The sequence below is a fragment of the Canis lupus genome, chromosome 30, assembly GCF_011100685.1.
Source record: "Canis lupus familiaris isolate Mischka breed German Shepherd chromosome 30, alternate assembly UU_Cfam_GSD_1.0, whole genome shotgun sequence".
In the NCBI taxonomy this organism is placed as follows: Eukaryota; Metazoa; Chordata; class Mammalia; order Carnivora; family Canidae; genus Canis; species Canis lupus.
The window spans coordinates 38877853-38896065 of NC_049251.1; the positions used below are offsets into that span (position 1 = coordinate 38877853).

The window sequence follows — 18213 nt, forward strand, 5'->3', positions numbered from 1 at the left end:
ACAGATAAATCACAGGTGGGGGGGGGGGGGTCGGCTGCACACCTGAGAGGGCACACTCCTGCGGGTTGTGTCCTAATCCCCAGGGCCGAGCGTGGCACGTGGCACCTGGCGCCCAGTGCCCAGAGTGCTCCAGGTGGGCTGGCCAAGGCTCCAGTGCCCCTTGCCTGTCTGCAGGCCCACGCACACCACCCTGCCCCCTTGCTCTGCTCGCTGCTCACGCCACAGAAAATCCAGTCCCGGGGCGGCACAGGGCACCCCGGAACGGGGCGTGCCTAAGCTTGTCCCCTGTGGCTACATACCTAGGGTCTTGTCCTTCCCTCCAAAGGAGGTCTCCCGCGGCAGGGGTGCTCCCAGCCTGGTGGCTACGGGATCGGAGCCTCAAGCTTCTTCCCAGAGGGCGCTGCTAGCTCGGGGGCTAGCTCACCCTGCCCCCCCCCCCCCCCCCAGCGATCCCCAGGCTGCGCCCCGGCCCAGTTTCGCCCAGTCTCGCCCGAGTGGGGGTGGAGGGGCAGGGGGACGGGAGAGCGGCGGCGGCGGCGGCCGGGCGCCCTCCCTCGGCCCCTCCCTGGGGCTCGGCCGCCGCGGCCTCCCCGCCAGCCCTCACTTTGCAAACTTTCGGACTTTTCCTCCACTGCGTCGAGGGGAAGGCGGCGGCTGACGGAGCCCCGGGGGCGAGGCGGCGGCGGGGGGGACTCTAGGCGCTCCGGCCAGGGGTCCCCGCGCGGGGGGCTCCTGGAGGCTCGGGCCCCTAACCTCGGCGGGTCGGGGAGCGAGCGCGAGCGCGGGGGGCCGGGGGAGGGGGTCCCCGCGGGGTGGGGGTGCTCCAGGAGCTCCGGCGAGGGGTCCCCGCGGGGTGGGGGTGCTCCAGGAGCTCCGGCGAGGGGTCCCCGCGGGGTGGGGGTGCTCCAGGCGCTCGGGCGAGGGGTCCCCGCGGGGTGGGGGTGCTCCAGGCGCTCGGGCGAGGGGTCCCCGCGGGGTGGGGGTGCTCCAGGCGCTCGGGCGAGGGGTCCCCGCGGGGTGGGGGTGCTCCAGGAGCTCCGGCGAGGGGTCCCCGCGGGGTGGGGGTGCTCCAGGCGCTCGGGCGAGGGGTCCCCGCGGGGTGGGGGTGCTCCAGGCGCTCGGGCGAGGGGTCCCCGCGGGGTGGGGGTGCTCCAGGAGCTCCGGCGAGGGGTCCCCGCGGGGTGGGGGTGCTCCAGGCGCTCGGGCGAGGGGTCCCCGCGGGGTGGGGGTGTTCCAGGCGCTCGGGCGAGGGGTCCCCGCGGGGTGGGGGTGCTCCAGGCGCTCGGGCGAGGGGTCCCCGCGGGGTGGGGGTGCTCCAGGAGCTCCGGCGAGGGGTCCCCGCGGGGTGGGGGTGCTCCAGGAGCTCCGGCGAGGGGTCCCCGCGGGGTGGGGGTGCTCCAGGCGCTCGGGCGAGGGGTCCCCGCGGGGTGGGGGTGTTCCAGGCGCTCGGGCGAGGGGTCCCCGCGGGGTGGGGGTGCTCCACGAGCTCCGGCGAGGGGTTCCCGCGGGGTGGGGGTGCTCCAGGAGCTCCGGCGAGGGGTCCCCGCGGGGTGGGGGTGCTCCAGGCTCTCCGGCGAGGGGTCCCCGCGGGGTGGGGGTGCTCCAGGCGCGCGGGCCCCTAACCTCGGCGGGTCGGGGCGGGCGCGGGGGCCGGCGGGGGGGCGGAGCCGGGCCAAAGCGCCGCGGAGTTCGCCCGAGTCCCGGCCGCCGCTCCTCCCTCCCGCCTCTCCCCACCCCGCGCCGCCCCCTCGGCTCTTCCCTCCTCTCTCCGGACGCCGCCTCCCGGAATCCCTTTTCTCTGTTGTTTTGGAGCTAGGTCCTCGCTGGCGGCGCCGAGGGGCCGCGGGCGCGCGACGCGGAGGCGGGCGGGGGCACGGGCCGGGGCAGTGGCCGCCGCCCCCCGGGGACCCCGGCCGCGCGGACCCGGAGCGCCACCGACCCCGCGCACTGCCGCCCCGGGGCGCGCCCTCCGGCTCCCGCGGCGGGGTGACCCCGGGCCGGGCTCGGACTCCGAGCGGGCCCGCAAGTGCTGCGGAGCCGGCGGACAAAAGAGGCCGCTCAGCTGGTGGCCAGAAGTGCCGGGGCGCCTCGTCGCGCCCCCTCCGTCCTCGGAGTCGGGGGCTCGGGCGGGGAGGGCGCCGGGGTCGCCGAGGTGGCGGCCTGTTGTGTAAGCCTCAGTGCTTGTTTCCCCCCCGCCCGGCTCGTTGTGAAGCCGGACACATCCACCCTTGGACTGGATTCAAGAGGCTGCTGTTTTCTCCATGCTCCTCTTGGATTTTCTGGATTTTTGAAAGCCCAGTGGCCCCGGAGGAGGAAGAGGAAGGAGGAAGGAGCAGATCTGCAGAGGAATGTGAGAGCCTCCCCGGCGGAGAAGCCAGGAGCCGAGCCGGGAGCCAGAGCTGCCTGGGTTTCTGCAGCCGCGGTCTGGGGGTGACTCGCTTCTATTTCAGAACATTGTTCCAGTGGAAAGTGTCAAGTTCTTGCCCTCTCCGAGCTGGTTTCTCCGAGTCACTTGACTTTTCTTCTGCAAGTGGGAGGAAGGAGAGGGTGCCGGGTCTGGGCTGCCGGGGAGGAGGGAAGGAGGACCGTGGACATGATCCCTCTCTGCTCGCAGGAGTGTGTCGGAGACTTAATAGGGCAGGCGAAGGGCCGAGGACATCGCGTTGAATAGGGGGAGGCTACCCAGCGTCTGGGGGTGCCAAGACCCCAGCTCCGGAGCTAAGAGACTGAGCTGCTGCGACAGGCCCGAGCTCCGTCCTGGCCAGGACCCGGCCCTCCTCCCTCTCCCGCTGGGCCAGCCATGGCGCTGAAAGGCCGAGCCCTCTACGACTTCCGCAGCGAGAACAAGGAGGAAATCACCATCCATCAGGACGAGGACCTGGTCATCTTCAGTGAGACCTCGCTGGACGGCTGGCTGCAGGGCCAGAACAGCCGCGGCGAGACCGGGCTCTTCCCTGCCTCCTACGTGGAGATCATCCGCTGCGGCGCCGGCACCAGCCCTGCCGACTATCCCGGCAGCCCAGGCCCTCTGGGCACGCAGGTGAGCTCGTATGACGGCTCCGGCTCCGGCGTGGCCAGCCCTCCCAGGAGCGCCGGGGGCAGCGGCTTCCTCTCCCACCAGGGCAGCTTCGAGGAGGACGATGATGATGACTGGGATGACTGGGACGATGGATGCACAGTGGTGGAGGAGCCTCGGGCTGGCGGGCTGGGCACCAACGGGCACCCCCCTCTCAACCTCTCGTACCCCGGTGCCTACCCCAGCCAGCACATGGCCTTCCGGCCCAAGCCGGCCCTGGAGCGGCAGGACAGCCTGGCGTCTGCCAAGCGCGGCAGCGTGGTGGGGCGCAACCTCAACCGCTTCTCGTGCTTCGTTCGCTCCGGAGTGGAGGCCTTCATCCTGGGTGACGTGCCCATGATGGCCAAGATTGCGGAGACGTACTCCATTGAAATGGGCCCTCGTGGCCCCCAGTGGAAGGCCAATCCCCACCCGTTCGCCTGCTCAGTGGAGGACCCCACCAAACAGACCAAATTCAAGGGCATCAAAAGCTACATCTCCTACAAGCTCACGCCTACCCACGCCGGCTCGCCGGTCTACCGGCGCTACAAACACTTTGACTGGCTTTACAACCGCCTGCTGCACAAGTTCACGGTCATCTCGGTGCCCCACCTGCCGGAGAAGCAGGCCACTGGCCGCTTTGAGGAAGACTTCATCGAGAAGCGGAAGCGCCGGCTCATCCTCTGGATGGACCACATGACGAGCCACCCAGTGCTGTCCCAGTATGAGGGCTTCCAGCACTTCCTCAGCTGCCTGGACGCCAAGCAGTGGAAGATGGGCAAGCGCAGGGCGGAGAAGGATGAGATGGTGGGTGCCAGCTTCCTGCTCACCTTCCAGATCCCCACGGAGCACCAGGACCTGCAAGATGTGGAGGACCGTGTGGACACCTTCAAGGCCTTCAGCAAGAAGATGGACGACAGCGTGCTGCAGCTCAGCACCGTGGCGTCGGAGCTGGTGCGCAAGCACGTGGGGGGCTTCCGCAAGGAGTTCCAGAAGCTGGGCAATGCCTTCCAGGCCATCAGTCATGCCTTCCAGATGGACCCCCCCTTCAGCTCTGAGGCTCTCAACAGCGCCATTTCTCACACGGGCCGCACCTATGAAGCTGTGGGTGAGATGTTCGCCGAGCAGCCCAAGAATGACCTCTTCCAGATGCTCGACACGCTGTCCCTCTACCAGGGCCTGCTCTCAAATTTCCCTGACATCATCCACCTGCAGAAAGGTAAGAGCCACCGTGGGCGGGACACCCTCGCGGAGTCCGCGCTCTGCTGGGCACCGGGGATGTGAGGATGGCCGAGGGCAGGGGGCAGCCCACCTAGTCTTCCTGCCTCGTCCCTTCGTCCCCCCGTGTGTCGGGCACCTGCTGCCCGGCAGCTGCTAGTCTAGGTGCCCGGGTGCTGTCGTGGGCGGCTCTGGTCCCTGGCCTCACGGTGCTCGCTGCTTTACCTTTTGTCGTCTGTTTCTTTGTGCATCGTTCATGTTTCCCGTCTCTGTCTCATTTGCTCATCTACGCATCACGCGCTGAGCGTGAGTCTGGGAACACGGAGATGACTGGGGCCCAGGCCTTGCTCTTGAGAAGCCCACAGGCCCGTGGGGGACATGGACACAGATAACAGGAGCACAGAGTGCGGCCTGTCTTCCCACTCCTCTGCAGCTCCTGGTGGCCTCCGAGCCTGTTCTTCCCACCCGACACCCTATCTGTGTGCGGGAGGCTCCCGTCCCCATTTTGCAGATGAAGGAGCTGGTGTCCACAGAAGGGTGGCTGCACAGAGAGGCCGTGTCCTGGCTGAGACTGTCCCTTCCTCCTGCGCCTCCCCGAGGACATGAGAACACGTCCATCCGTGTTGGCTAATTCCCAAGCCCAGCTGTGTTTTCAGTTCTCAGGGCCCCCCCACCCCGTCCGTGGGGGCAGAGGCAGGATGGGCCTCTGTCTGTCACTGTTGGGCTGTCAAGGAACTGCCAGGGAAGTGACTCATCCCGGGTCACCTAGGGGTGCCCGGGCTCGTCCAGGGGAGGAATGAGGGTTCGGGGCACTACCCTCCTGGCCCATCCAACTTCCCCCCCTTCCTGAACCTGGCTTCTCTTGCCTGAGCAGTGAGTTAGGGGCGGACCTGGCAGGTGGCTGAGTCCCGGGGACAACAGGCAGGGCAGATGTCAGGAGAGAGGTGTGGTCCTCCCTGGGGCTGCAGGGCCCTGCAGGGCGTGGGGCTGGCTCCCTGGCCCCTAGGCCCTGAAGTCAGGCCTGGCTTCGCAGAGTTTTCCTCTGGGTGGGGCACGGAGGCAGACTCTGGACTGAGCCTGGGGGGACAGCAGACGCCACCGGCTGCCTCGGTGTGCAGGAGAGCCGGGAGTAAGCCAGCCCTCCTCTTCTTTACCAGGAGGGTGCCTTCTAGAATTCTCCGTCTCCCAGGCTCCTTTCTCCCCTCGCCTTCTCTTCCTCCTTCCCTTCCCTGCCCTTTTATCTCACCTCCATGTTCCTGTCCTCCTCCTTTCCCTCTTCTTTCAGCCTCAGGAGACACCAGCCCTGCGTTGAGTTTTGGCTGTGTCCCCAGTTTGCTGTGCACTCCCGGGAAGTGCCTTCCCCTCTCCGGGCCTTGGTTTCCTGATCTAGAAAACAAGGGAGGGGAGAGCGGGTGCACTCCCACGAGGGAGACTCCTGGGGGGATCTGGTGAGACCGAGTGATGCATTAGAGCGCCCCGAGCTCTGGGCGGGGTACGCGGGGTGGCCTGCCCGCTGGCCGGTGCGACAGGTGTGTGCCAACAGGTGTGTGCCGGGCGGAAGTGTGCGGGGCCTGGGAAAGCTGGTTCAACCAGCTTGGATGGCGTGTTTCTGTGGGCGGTGGCGGGAAGCGGGGCGCGCGGGGGCAGAAGACGCCGGCCCGGGGCCCCCAGGGTTGCCTTGCCGGGGAAGAAGTGAGGCCGCGGCCCTTCTGACTCCAGCGGACACGGAGCTGCGACGTCCCCCGTTGCAGACTGAGGCTTTCCCGGCCGGCTGTCCCGTGGGCTGCTGCGTCCTCGCTGGCAGAGGTGGGGTCCCCCCCACAAGGCCGCCCCCCCACCCTGAGGGCCGCCCCCCCCCCGCCCTGAGGGCCCCTCCGGGCCGCTCCCCCCCAGGGCCCCCCCCCAGAGCCCCTCCCCACCGGGGCTCGCGGTCCCTGCGGCTGGGCCTCTGGCGGACCCAGAGCTGGCGGGTCTGGGGGTCCCGGCCAGATGGGGGCCGTGGGGCTGCGGGCTGGCTGTGTGCGGGGGCCCTTCCTCGGAGGAAGGAGCGGGGAAGCTGGGCCTCAGGTCTCCAAAGTTCTGTCTGTCCATCCAGACGCCTGAAAGATGGCAAGTGTGTGGCGGCGGCCCTGGGAGGAAGGAGGCGGGAGGCTTCGGTGGGGCCAGGAGGCCGGTCGGGACAGATGCTGCCCCTGAGATGACCGAGGGGCTCTTACGCCTCAGGGTCCCCCTTGGTAAGGTGGATCATGGAGTTGGCTTGGCACCAAGATGAAGCCACAGTCTGTCTGTCCGCCGGCACCACGCCTGGAGCTCAGTCTGGGGGTCTCCTCGGAGAAGAGGGATTGTAGAAGTCGCCAGTCTTGGGGGTGCCAGGGGCCCCAGGAATAGTCACCCTGGGACAAAGGGAAACGGTGTGCGTCCAGGGCCCACCCTGAGAGCCAGCCAGGGCAGGGGAATGGCCGTGGTTCCCTGCATTTTACGGGGTGCAGTGAGGTGGGATGATGGGCAGGAACTGGGGCCCAGGGGTGTCTGACTGCACAGCTGTGCCAGACAGATGGGGTGAGGAGCTCCCCAAGGGATGGGTGCACGGGAGAGACGAGGGAGGCTGGGTGCCCTGGCACCACTAACTCGGCTGGCAGGCCTGGTGGGCTGGCGGCAGCCCAGGGCTGCAGAACGCACCTGCAGTGGCCTTGGGACTCCCAGGCTGGCCAAGGCACAATGTCCCCTGCAGGACCAGTGCTTGCCTGGGGGACAAGTGGGTCTGAACTCTGTGCTCTGGGCCATCGTCTCATCCTCCCTCCACCTCCCCTCCTAGGCTTCCGTAAGCAAAGAGAACCCTAACCAGCCACTACCAGCTGGTGCTTGCTGTGACTGAGAAGCAGTCTGCACACGTCACCTGTAGCATCTCGGGCCCTTATTCCGTCAGGTGCTGTCCTAAGTACTCCATGCAGATGAGCTCGAGGGAACCTTAACTATGTTATAGGTTGGGCGGCACCATCGTCCTGTGTTCCAGATATGGAGACTCAGAAGCACTGTCGCACTGAGAGCAGTTGCCAGTAACATCAGACCTGGTCTAGCCTGTCCCGTTTGACAGCTGGGTGACCTTTAGCCCAGGCAAGAGCAGTGGCTTGCTGCAGGTGACACAGCTGGGGCCAGGACTCAGACTTCTCACCCCTGACCTCAGAGAGGCGGGGACGAGATGGATTGAGCTTAGGGAATATGCCTGGGACCCTGGGGCTCTGGGACACCAACCTCCTTTCCTGGTTCCTAGGATCCAGTCTATAGGACACCTGCCAGGGCCGAGGCTCCTTTGGGTCCCGAGCTCTCAGGTCCAGTCCTACACAGAGTGTTAGGGGGGGCGCTGGACAGGCCTGAGCCCTGACTCCCGGCCTGTCTCTGGGGTACGTTAATGTTAGCTGGTCCCAGCCCCAGATCTGAGTCACAGGGTGGAGAGGTGATGAGGAGCAGGGTGGGACCTCTGCTTTCCCCCGCCCCCCACAGCTTCTATCCCCTGTCCCTGGCCCCCTGCCTGTCTGTGGATACCTAGCAGTTGCAATAGGTTCACTTCTATTATCTGGGCCTCTGTTTCCTCATCAACAAAAGGAGCCTTTCCTTCTTCCGAGCCAGAAAAGCCCTCTTGGATACAGATCCATCCCCACTGCACCCTGAGTTTTTAGGCAGATGGAATCCAAGCTAGTTAGTGGCTCCCCTTCAGGTAGGTTCTTTGTCCGTTATCTGGGGGCCCGACACAAATAGGGTGACCTGGGTGACCTGGCATGGGCTCCATGCAGTAGGCATGGTATCCGCCCCCCAGCTGTGGAGGGTTACCTCTGCCCCAGGCATCCCCTATGTATGGGGCACGGCAGAGGCTGGGGGCCCCTAGGCAGGCCTTCCCGGACAGGGCCTCAGTTTTCTCTGTACAAGGTGGGGGGTGGGCATCTGGCCTTTAGGACCTCTTTAGCCCTGAAGTCTCTTGTTGGGTCCTCGTGCTGGGCCTTGGGCTGATCTCTCTTTTGCTGCCCAGACCTGGGCAGTTGGGATGAAACAGGAGGCAGGAGGTGGTTTGAGGAAGGCGGCAGGACTGTGTGGGTGCAGAGCTGGTGAGTGCAGAGCTCTCTTGAGAGCTGTGTGAGCGGCCCCGGAGAGTCCGCAGACTCATGTCTGTCTGCCCCAGATGCCCCCGTTAGGCCCTTGCTGGCCATTTTGGGTGCTGCTCCTTCTAAAGGCCTCGGGAGTTATTTCCAACATATAGAGCCCTGGGCCTGGCACCGTAAATGACCAAGAAAAGGATCTTGAACGCATCAGACACCTTGAGTGAGAGTAGAAGGGGCACATCTTGAAGGCCCCGCCGCGCTGTTGGGGGGTGTCGTCCGGCTCGCCCCGCCTTCCTACAGCCTCTCTCTGCTTTGCGCAGTGGGGTCCCTACAGCCCGCGAGGAGCACCCGCCCGACGCAGGCAAGCCGCCCCCCTCCCGGCAGCGGCGCCCACCGCCTTCGATGCAGTCAGTCAAGTGCCTGTTAGTTCAGAGCTGAAATCCATTCACAACTGCTTGCTGATTCATTCAGACTCTTCTAAATTGGGTCCCCTGCCCAGGATCGTCCTCCGCCCCCCATCTGTCACCCGCTTGTTACCGGGCCCCCTCGGTCCCTTTCGGCTGGCGTGAGGAGGGGCAGACCTGTTCGTGGGGAGACCCACACAAAGGAGGATAGCAGGTGCTGTTTCAGAATCAGCAGTGTAATGGGGGTGGGGGCACCGTGGCGAGGGGCTGGGAACCCCACCTAGGGGCGCCGCAGGGGGCTCTCGTGTGGAGGAGGGGCCTGAGTCTGGCTGGGGGCCTTAAATCATGCATAGAGACCTAGCAGGCTGAGATGTGGCAGGAGGCACAGGCACAGGGCGAGTCTGACGAACGTGGGGTCGGTGTGGGAGGGGTGCACGGGCAGCCTGCGGAGGGCCCCCGGCTAGGCAGGTGGGCGGGGACCTCCGTCTGCAGGCAGCAGGGGGCCAGGGAGGGTCTGGAGCTTTGGGTGCCTGGGGTGGCTGTCCTTTAGGTACTGTGGGGCGGCTCTCAGAGGCTGGGCCTGAGCGGGAGCCCCTTGGGGGCCTGTTGCAGCAGGGCAGCGGGGAACGGGGTGAATCAGCTGGGCAGACGCGGCCCTCGCTCTCCCATGGGCTAGGCCTGGTCCGGGCGCTGCAGGCCTTGAGCTCACAGGCCAGAGCAGGCAGGCAGAGCAACCGCAGGCTGGTAAGAGCTGGGGCGGGTGGAGGCCCCGGGAACACGGGAGGCGCCCCATGCAGAGGGGGCTCGGGAAGGCTTTCTGGAGGAGCTGATGTCTGAGCTGATTAGGAGCCAGTGTGAGAGCCGAGGCCTGGGTTGGGGAAGGACAGCCCCGTCCTGGACCTCGGGTCAGCCCGCAGGGCAGTGACGGGCTGCAGTTGTGGGCTGCTGGCAGTGCCCCGGGTTGGGAGGGAGGATGTGCCAAAGGTGGGGGTTGGGGGATGTCCTGGTGGAGACATCCAGGTGGCTGTTACCGAGGGGGCTCACGGAGGGTAGAGGGCGCAAATGCGGGAGACCAGAGCCCTAACTTCCCTTGTCCTCCTCCACTGTACCTGTGCCAGGCGCCTTCGCCAAGGTGAAGGAGAGCCAACGCATGAGTGACGAGGGCCGCATGGCGCAGGACGAGGCAGATGGCATTCGTAGGCGCTGCCGCGTGGTGGGCTTCGCCCTGCAGGCCGAAATGAACCACTTCCACCAGCGCCGCGAACTCGACTTCAAGCACATGATGCAGAACTACCTGCGCCAGCAGATCCTCTTCTACCAGCGGGTAGGCCAGCAGCTGGAGAAGACGCTGCGCATGTATGACAACCTCTGATCATGTGTACCCGGCCCCCACCCTGCACCCGGGCCTGGTCGCTGCAGTGCACTCTGCTCTCTAGACCTCCCACAACTAGTAGGCTGGGAGGGTCGGGCGGGCTTTGGAGGAGTCATGGGTCCCCCTGGGGAAGTCCCTCAGCCCTTCGAGGTAGGGGCACGGCAGGGGTGAGATCGGGGTTGGGAACCTTCTAGGCCAAGGCCTGGGCTGCTGGTCAGTTGCTTGAGGACAGGCCACGGTCTTAGCCTCCCCTAGAACCCACAGTACTTGCTCGCCTGGCCGCCACCCCCTCGCTCACTCAGTAGGTCCCGGGGCCCGCTCGGCCCTGTGTCACATGCTGGGTAACAGGGCTGCGACATGCCTGCCCTCAGGGAGTCAAGGTGGGCTCCGACACAGAAACAGACAAGGGCAAGACGCAGGGACTGATGATAAACAAAGGCCTCCTGGAAGCGTTAAGAAAGAGCCACTCATTCCGCTGGCCAGGGAAGGCTCCAGAGAGTAGGTGACATGTGCGTAGTGTCTTGGAGAATGACAAGGACCTGCCTGACAGTGAAGGGGGACAGTAGATTGGGTGCAGGAGAGTGGGGGCATTCAGAGGAGAGGAATAGTGTGTGAAGACATGAAAACACCCCCTCTTCTCTCCCTTATCTCCCCAAGTCAGCTTGATGCCCCTTGGTGGGGATTGTGGCCTCGTAGACGGGAGGGATCTTCCTCCCATTTCCCTGTCCCTGCCTTACCTTGTCCCCCCAGGAGGAGCTGCGAGCCAACTCCCTCCCGACTCCCCTGCACCTGCTGAGCCTCCACTCGCCCTTGGTTAGGGGACCATGCAGCATCTTTTCCCTGGGCTCAAGGTGCTGAGACAAGCCACTGACCCCGGGACCCCGGTGGCACCTTTCTGGAGAGGACACCCAGAAGTTACCAGATATTTGAGTTCACCAGCAACAGCTCTCCACATTCCGAGCAGGCTCGGGCTCCAGGCTTCCAAGGTCCTTGGCCCCAGTGAATCCTGGGATCCTTCCTATTGCACAGAGGGAAGGTCAAGGGAAAAAGACAGGGTCTGGCTTGCCCACTGCCCCAGTAGTCCTGGGCCCACACGCCCATGGCCAGCCTCACTGTGATGTCAGCCCCGGCTCCCTCCCCAGCCAGCGTGTGCTGTCTCCCACCCATGTTTACATCCTTAAGGGGGCTGCTCCCCACCCCCCAGGCCAGGGTGTGGGCCACCGGGCTTGGGGGAACTGACAGGTGCCACTGCTGGCCTCCCCAGGAGGTCATGGCCACTCCTGGCTCCTGCTGCTTCAATCTTTTATCTTTCTTGTTTTCTTGATAAACCTTTTGCAATGAAGACAACAACAGCATGGCTTTTTTTGTTTGTTTGGATCCCAAAGGGATTTAGGGTGGGGGGAAGGATGAAATCCTGAGTGTCCCTGGGAGCTATTAGACCATGAGGTCTCGGTGAGCACAAAACCTCTGAACTTGGGTGGGGGGCACTGTGCTTCTGGCAGGTGCTAGCTGGGGAGCTGGAGGTGGGCCCCGGCTGGACACATGCTTCCCAGCCCTCACTCAGTCTCATATGGGTGGAGTCCTGCTGGGAGTTCGAGGGCTGCTGAGCAAGAGCGCGGAGGCCAGGCTCCAGGACAGTCTCCCCGACGGGGCTCTTCTCCCTGGGCGGGGGCCCCCAGAAAACCCTGCTCCAGGAGAGGTGGGAGGGGCTCGGAGCCCGTGTCCTTCCCCAGGCGGTCCAGGGCACCCAGTTCCTGGTGGCTTCTGTGATGGAGACTGAGGAGAACCCTTCCCCGCAGGCTGGGCCCTCAGTGGGGTCCCAGTTAGGATGGGCGGGAGCCCGTTCCCGCGCAGGAGGGAGGGGTAGCTGGGAAAACCTTGGCTGTCTTTCAGGGCCAGGGGGGCCGGTGGAGGGTAGGGCTGGCAGGGTCTGGGCATCAGAGGACGCGGTGACCAGGCCTGGGGCCAGGGCCTGGAGCAGCGAGCGGGCTGAGGAACGGCGGGTGCGGTGGGGAAGGGCCGCCAAGCCTCCCGGTTCAGGGCAGAGCATCCTCAGAGGACCTTCTGGAACAGGCCCTTGGCCCTGGGTCAAAATTAGGTCAGCTTTGGGACTTTCTGTGGAATTCCCCTCCCTCCTCCCGGCCCTCCTTCCTTTATTTTCCACCACCCACCCACCCAAGGACCTTCCTGCCCGAACCTCTCCTCCGCTCTGGCCTCCAGGTGGCCTTCTGCGGCCCTCCTCGCGGTGGGGCAGTCTCCTCACGGAGGGCTGAGGGGTGCTGGGCATGGCTTGCGTATCCCGTAGCGCCTGGACAGTCCCCCGGGAGTGGCGTTGCCCTCTCGTGTCCCTTCCTGGGGGGGCAGGAGTCACTGCCCGGGCTCCGGCCTCAGGTGAGGGAGGTGGTCTGACACTTGACGCAGAAGGGCCTGCGGCCTAGAAGAGTCTCGAAGTGAAGTCTGGGGACTGGCCGGGTCTGTGGCATCGGGGCCGTGCAGCCCGGGGCAGGCTCCTGCACCGGTGCCGTCCCCTGGGGTTGCTGCAGGTCTTGGGGGCAGCTGGCCGGGGCCCCTCTGGAGGGGCGTGCGGGGCATCCCGGCCACGGTGGGCCTGCCGGCTGCCTCCCTGCTTGCCAGGCGGGTGTTCCGGGCTGACCGGGCCCCGCGGCCTCCAGAACGCCCCGCCCTCCCCCCAGCTCCGAGGGGTGGAAAGCATGGCCTCTTCCTGCCCGGGCCAGTATCGGGACCTGGGGTGGAGGTGACCCGAATCTCTGATGCCCAGTCCTGGCCCAGCCGCAGAAGGAGTCTGCTTTGTGGCCACACGAGGGGGTGGGGGCGGAGGGCAGCCCGGGCGCCCGGGGGTGGGGGGAATCACCGTGCCACCTGCTACGGCTGCACCACGACCAGAGGGGTGGCCGGCAGCCGGGTCGCCCCAGAGCCTGCTCAGCACCACTCCTCCATCCAGTGGCACCGCTGTACCGCCCTCCACACGTCCACATGGTCATAGAGAGGGCCACCCAGCCCCAAGCTGCACAGCCACATGCAGCCACACACCCTGCAGGGGGACATAGGCCACACCTGGCCGTCTGCACTCAGAGGCACGGTCCTGTGCTCAGAGAGTGCACTCCCGGCCACGGCACCGTCCACACACGTGTCATCCCTTCACTGGTCACACCGTGTCCTCACTCATGACTTCGTCCCGGTCCTACCTGCACAGAGTGGCACACACACACACACACACACTCAGACGCACAGCCACAAGTCACACATGCTCATAGCAAATGTGTTACACGTGGACCTGCTTCTAGCCTGCACCTGTAGCACCTCCTGGCATCAGCCATCATCTGCCACTGGCACTGTCCAGGCGGGGAACCTGAGGTCCAGGGAGAGGTGGCAGCTGGCTGTGTCACCCAGTGAGGCCAGAGGATGTTGAAGGGCCTGAGCCCAGCTCCCAGGACCTCTGCGGCCGGTCCCAGGGCCAGTCCCCACTGCCTCGGCAGGCCCCTGGCTGAACCACCCGACAAAGCTCATGCAGCTCCGGTCTGTCCAGCCAGAGCTGAGGCCGCGGCGTCTGTGTGAGCAGGAGCCAGGACACAGTGGGCAGGCCCAGGCCTGGGCGGGAGGAACATTCCTGCACCATCTCCTCCCCAAGCATGCGAGGACCGGGCCCGCCCTGCCTGCCTGCCCGCTGACTCAGGCCTCCAGGAGCCAAGCCCGCTTGTCCCCAACCCCCCCAGTCTGCTTCCATTCCAGTTCTGCTCCAGGATGGCTCCGGGGGCTGGGCTGGCGACGAGGAGCCCTGGCGAAAGCCGTGGAGAGAGATGACAATCGCCTCCCCCAGATGGAGCTCAGCAGGGCTCGTCGTGCAGCCTGGTCCCAGGGTTCAGGATGGTTTAACACAAGCCTTTTTTTCCCCTTGGTTCTGTTTTGTTAGTCAAGCCCCAGTGCAGTCTGGGCTGTTGAAAAAGCCTTTTTGGTCCTCCCGGCAGCCCTGGTAGGCATCATTGTTCCATTTTACAGACGAAAGGACTGAGGCTTGGCTGGGGGCGGGGATGGGCCCGACCCATGATCACACAGTGAGACAGGGCGGAGCTGGACTCGAACCCAGCTCCCTGACATCTTTCCTCAAAGTCTCGATTGACTCACTTAGGTCCGAATGGAAAGGGGCCGCAAGAGCTCTGCTCCGGAGGTGACGGAATGGAAGGCTGGCAAACGCGGAGGGCTGGCGGGTGGGGCGAGTCCTGCCGCCCCAGGGACGAAGAGGCTGACGACAGCCCTACGCGGTGGCCGCGGCCTTGACCCGGGATCGCCCCTTACAAAGGAACGTATGTGAGCGGCGTCGCCTCATTTCTCTGCGACTGACCAGAATTTCTGGGTTGCGTTCTCACGGCCTCACGTGGTTCAAGAGGAATCCCAAATCAGTTTGGGGCCCCTCCTTTCTTAGGGGGTGCATTTAAGTTTTGGGGGGATGGCACATTTGGAGAGGGTGGGCGGGGCTCCGGCTCTTTGAATTTTAGAAGCTGAATCCCACAGCCCGTCACACACACACACACACACACACACACACACACACATAAAACTGTGCCTCTTTCCGCCTCAAAGGCTATTCAGATACACCTGTTTCAGTTGGCTTCGGTTCATTACTTGGCAATGCCTTGTCTGGCAGATATTTACATTTTATTAATTTTGATTTTGTCTTTTTGTATCTTGCTACTTTTTTTTTTTTTTTTGCCCCCTGCAAATGTTGTTGTGGGTTCTTGCAGATTCCTGGAGCGTGGCATGGGGCCTGTGGGACCCACCATGGTCCTAGGTTAGCACTGGACCCTTTGGCCATCGTACCCTTATTCTCTTTCTTCCTACCGTCTGCTCCTTAGGTCCCCATCCTGACGCGTCTGTGGGTCTGGCCTTAGTTCTGTTTTGAGCACGTAGGCCCCCCTCAATCATCCCTATACCTGTAGACCTCAGGGAACCTCAGGGAACTGCCAAAAGTCCCTTCTGTGGCCTGTGGTCCCCCCAGGACTCATGGCCAGCATTCCATAGCCCCCAGCACATGCTCAAGCACAAGAAGCTCTGGGAGGCTCTAGAGGTCCTATGCAACCCTTTGTCATCTGGGGTCTGGCTGCCGCCTCGGGGCTCTACCTGGGAAGGGGCCCAGGTCCTGGCAGCTCCTGGATCTCCCAGCCTCTGGGGCTTCTGCACTCTCTCGGCACCCGCAGCACCGCGGCAAACACTGGGCAGCGAGTATTTCGCAACCAGTCTGCATGCAAGAGATTATCAACATCATTTTACAGAGCAGGAAGTGGGGCCCTGCAAGGGAGGTGCTAGAGTGGCCGAGCTGGTGTAGGATAGTACCCAGGTCAGGGTCGCCCCAGCTGGGAGGCAAATCGTTGGTGCCTGAGGTAGGACTTGGCCTCCTGGAGGCACGTGGAGCCTCTTCTGGGCTGCCCTGGTCTCCCTTGCTGCTATTTTGGCAGGAATGTGATGGGCGGGGGCAGCGGGAAGCTCCCCTAGACAGCCCTGCTGCCCCCAGAGAGCAACAAGCCCCCTGTTTCCTTTCTCTCCACCACCCAGAGGCAGGGCCCTGGTATTGGCTGCAGTGGCTGAGCCCTGGTGCGAATCCTACCCTACATGTACTTGGGATGTTCTGGGAATATTTTCTTAATTGCTTCATGCTTCCATTTCTCTATTTGTAACAGGAGGTCCAGATGGCTCTTAGGAGGATTACGTGAGCGAAACACATCGGCTGGACAGTGCCTGCACGTGGCAGGTGTTCAGTAAGGAGGAGCTGGGATACCAGCCTCTTAGCAGAGCCTTAGAGCAGCCCCAGAGAAAGGCTGGGCCGAGAGTATTGTTACCCCACTTGATAAGTGAGAAAACTGAGTGAGTGAGTGAGCCCTCGAAGGCCACACAGTGGGTAGGTGGCAGGGCTGGGCCGGGGACTAGGCCCCTGACCTCCTCCAGACCTTGAGCCTTGCCCCGTGGTGCCACCATGACTTCACAGGGAGCGGACCCCTTGGGGCTTCCTGGCCGTCACGGTAGTTGTCAGTCCAGGGGCGGGGAGTCCATCGGGCCATTCACTGGCTGTCACATACACCGTGAGTGTGCAGGAGAGAATGGCCCGAGAGTTCAGAGATGCAGGTTCGTGGTAGGCCTTCCCCGGGTAGATTCGGGGACCTCAGGCAAGGCCACTACTCAGTCTTAGTCTTCCTCAACCGATTTGACGGTTGTCACGGTTATACTGGGGCATGAGTTCACGAGTGTGGGCACAGGGCTGCTCCGGGTGGGCCGCACCCTCAAAGCCACACAGGCTGGCAAGGGGCGGGGGGGTCCCAGCACGACGGCTCAGGCTGAACGGCTGCTACATGGTACTACATGCTGGGTGTCGGGCTCAGTGACTCCCCCGAGTTATCTTGTCCCCAGGTGCCTGCAAGGTGAGAGTGACTGCCAACGTTTCCCAGCACACAGAGGCTCAGAGGCACAGAGTCACCTGTGCAAGGCCGTGCGGCTGCTCCGCGCACGGAGGCTGAGGTCTCCTGGGCACAGAGCCGTGCCCTTCCAAGGCTGACAGGCTGGGCAAGGTGGGGGCAGCTGTCCTGCCTCGGAGTGACGCACGAGTGCTGGGAATGGAGGGGAGCGCGGAGACGGGCGGCCAGTGGCAGGTATTGGCCGGCGGTGGCTGCGTGCCTTCGGGTCAGCAGGTGGAAGGGCAGAGGGCTTGGCCCGCAGAGAGCGCCGAGCAAATATTTGTTGACTGATAATTTTCTGTAGGGCCTCAGGCTGGAGTGTGGGAGCAGGATCGGCCTTGGAGGAGAGGGCCGGGCACAGAAACCAGGAGTGGGGGTGAAGCACAAGACACAGGCGTCTGCAAAGGAACTGAGTCAGGAGCCTCCTTGCTTGAGGGGCCAGCGTGGGGGGCGAGAGTGAGGCTGGGTAGGGAAATGCTAGGACGGGGTCTGGGGAGTGGCGAGGCTGCGTTGAAGAGGATGGGGGGCCCTGGCCCAGGGCTGCCATGTGGGGTCGGGTGCGCGGGGGGAGTGGGGTCTGTGCCCGTGCCTGGCATCCCAGAGTGCACGCACCTGCCCGTGTGGCCGCTGAGCTCCGGGCACTGTGTGGCCTTGTGCTTGTGTGCGGGTCCCCGGGTGGAACTCTGTCCCCACAGGCATTGAGCCACCTGTGCTTTTCCCTGTGCTCCCTGTGGAAGAGGCCGCACCCCTGGCCCTGAGGCTCAGGGCCACACTTGCAGTCGCGCTGAGCTCCTTTCTCTCACAGTCCACGTCCGTCCCTGAGAAAAGCCTTGTTAGCTCCTCCAAAGCCACCCGTGTCACCGTCTCCGTGCCGGGCCCAGGCCACCGCCGTGCCAGTCTGGGCAACTGCCGCGGCCTTCAACCTGTTCTGCTTTCCTGACCAGCCCCTGCTGGTCCAACAGGGGTCAGGGTGATCTTTTAAGACCGTATTCTGGGGGCGCCTGGGGGGCTCAGTCCATAAGTGTCAGCCTTCGACTCAGGCCCTGATCCCGGGGTCCTGGGACCGAGCCCCACGTTGGGCTCCCTGCTCAGCCGAGTGTCTGCTTCTCCCTCTGCGCCTTCCCCCCAACTTGTGCGTGTGCTCTCTCTTTCGATAACATCTTGAAAAAAAAAAAAAAAAAAAAAAGACTATTCTAAATCCAATCGTGTCTGACCCTGCTTTCAACCTCTAGGGCTTCCTGCCTCCGAGGGCCTGTTCTGATGGCACCTTGGACCCCTGTCCCTTGGTTGCAGAATTCCAGACCCGCTGTACTCGTGGCCACTCCTCACGTGAGCCCAGCATGCTTATACCTCAGGGCCTTTGCATTTGCCGGCCCTTTGGGTTTGGAATGGTCTTCCTCTCCGATGTTTGTGTGCTTCGAACCTCAGTTAATTCAGGCCATTGCTTAAGATGTCACCTCTTTGGAGAAGCCTCTGACCATCTAGAGTCTTCCCCGTCCTGGTCCCCTCGCCACGCCATATGTTCTTCCTTTTATTACCAACTGATAACTGTATACATGTATATTTCTTTTTTAAAAATTTTTAAAAATATATTTATTCATGAGAGACA

General features: G+C 64.0%; 1 protein-coding gene across 3 annotated transcripts; it reads left to right on the forward strand.

Annotated features, from left to right (window-relative positions):
- The first annotated feature begins 1992 nt into the window (after positions 1–1992).
- On the forward strand, positions 1993–14488 carry SNX33 (sorting nexin 33). Of its 3 annotated transcripts, none has more exons than XM_038581042.1 (3): positions 1993–4274; positions 9890–10095; positions 14291–14488. In XM_038581042.1, the coding sequence occupies exons 1-3, from the start codon at positions 2801–2803 to the stop codon at positions 14471–14473; spliced, it is 1863 nt and encodes a 620-aa protein (XP_038436970.1). In that variant the 5' UTR covers positions 1993–2800; the 3' UTR covers positions 14474–14488. The 3 variants fall into 3 exon arrangements, with proteins under 3 accessions (XP_038436970.1, XP_038436971.1, XP_038436972.1); XM_038581043.1 differs by lacking the exon at positions 14291–14488 and adding an exon at positions 10894–11495 and having other exon boundaries at positions 1997–4274; XM_038581044.1 differs by lacking the exon at positions 14291–14488 and having other exon boundaries at positions 1999–4274; positions 9890–11495.
- Positions 14489–18213: the final 3725 nt, after the last annotated feature.

Excerpts from the sequence above, each read along its gene's own strand:
- SNX33 (XM_038581042.1), top strand. The coding sequence starts at position 2,801 with ATGGCGCTGAAAGGCCGAGCCCTCTACGACTTCCGCAGCGAGAACAAG. Across the intron at positions 4,275-9,889 it reads CATCATCCACCTGCAGAAAG|GCGCCTTCGCCAAGGTGAAG; the intron begins GTAAGAGCCACC and ends TACCTGTGCCAG. Across the intron at positions 10,096-14,290 it reads AGATCCTCTTCTACCAGCGG|GTCCGAATGGAAAGGGGCCG; the intron begins GTAGGCCAGCAG and ends TGACTCACTTAG.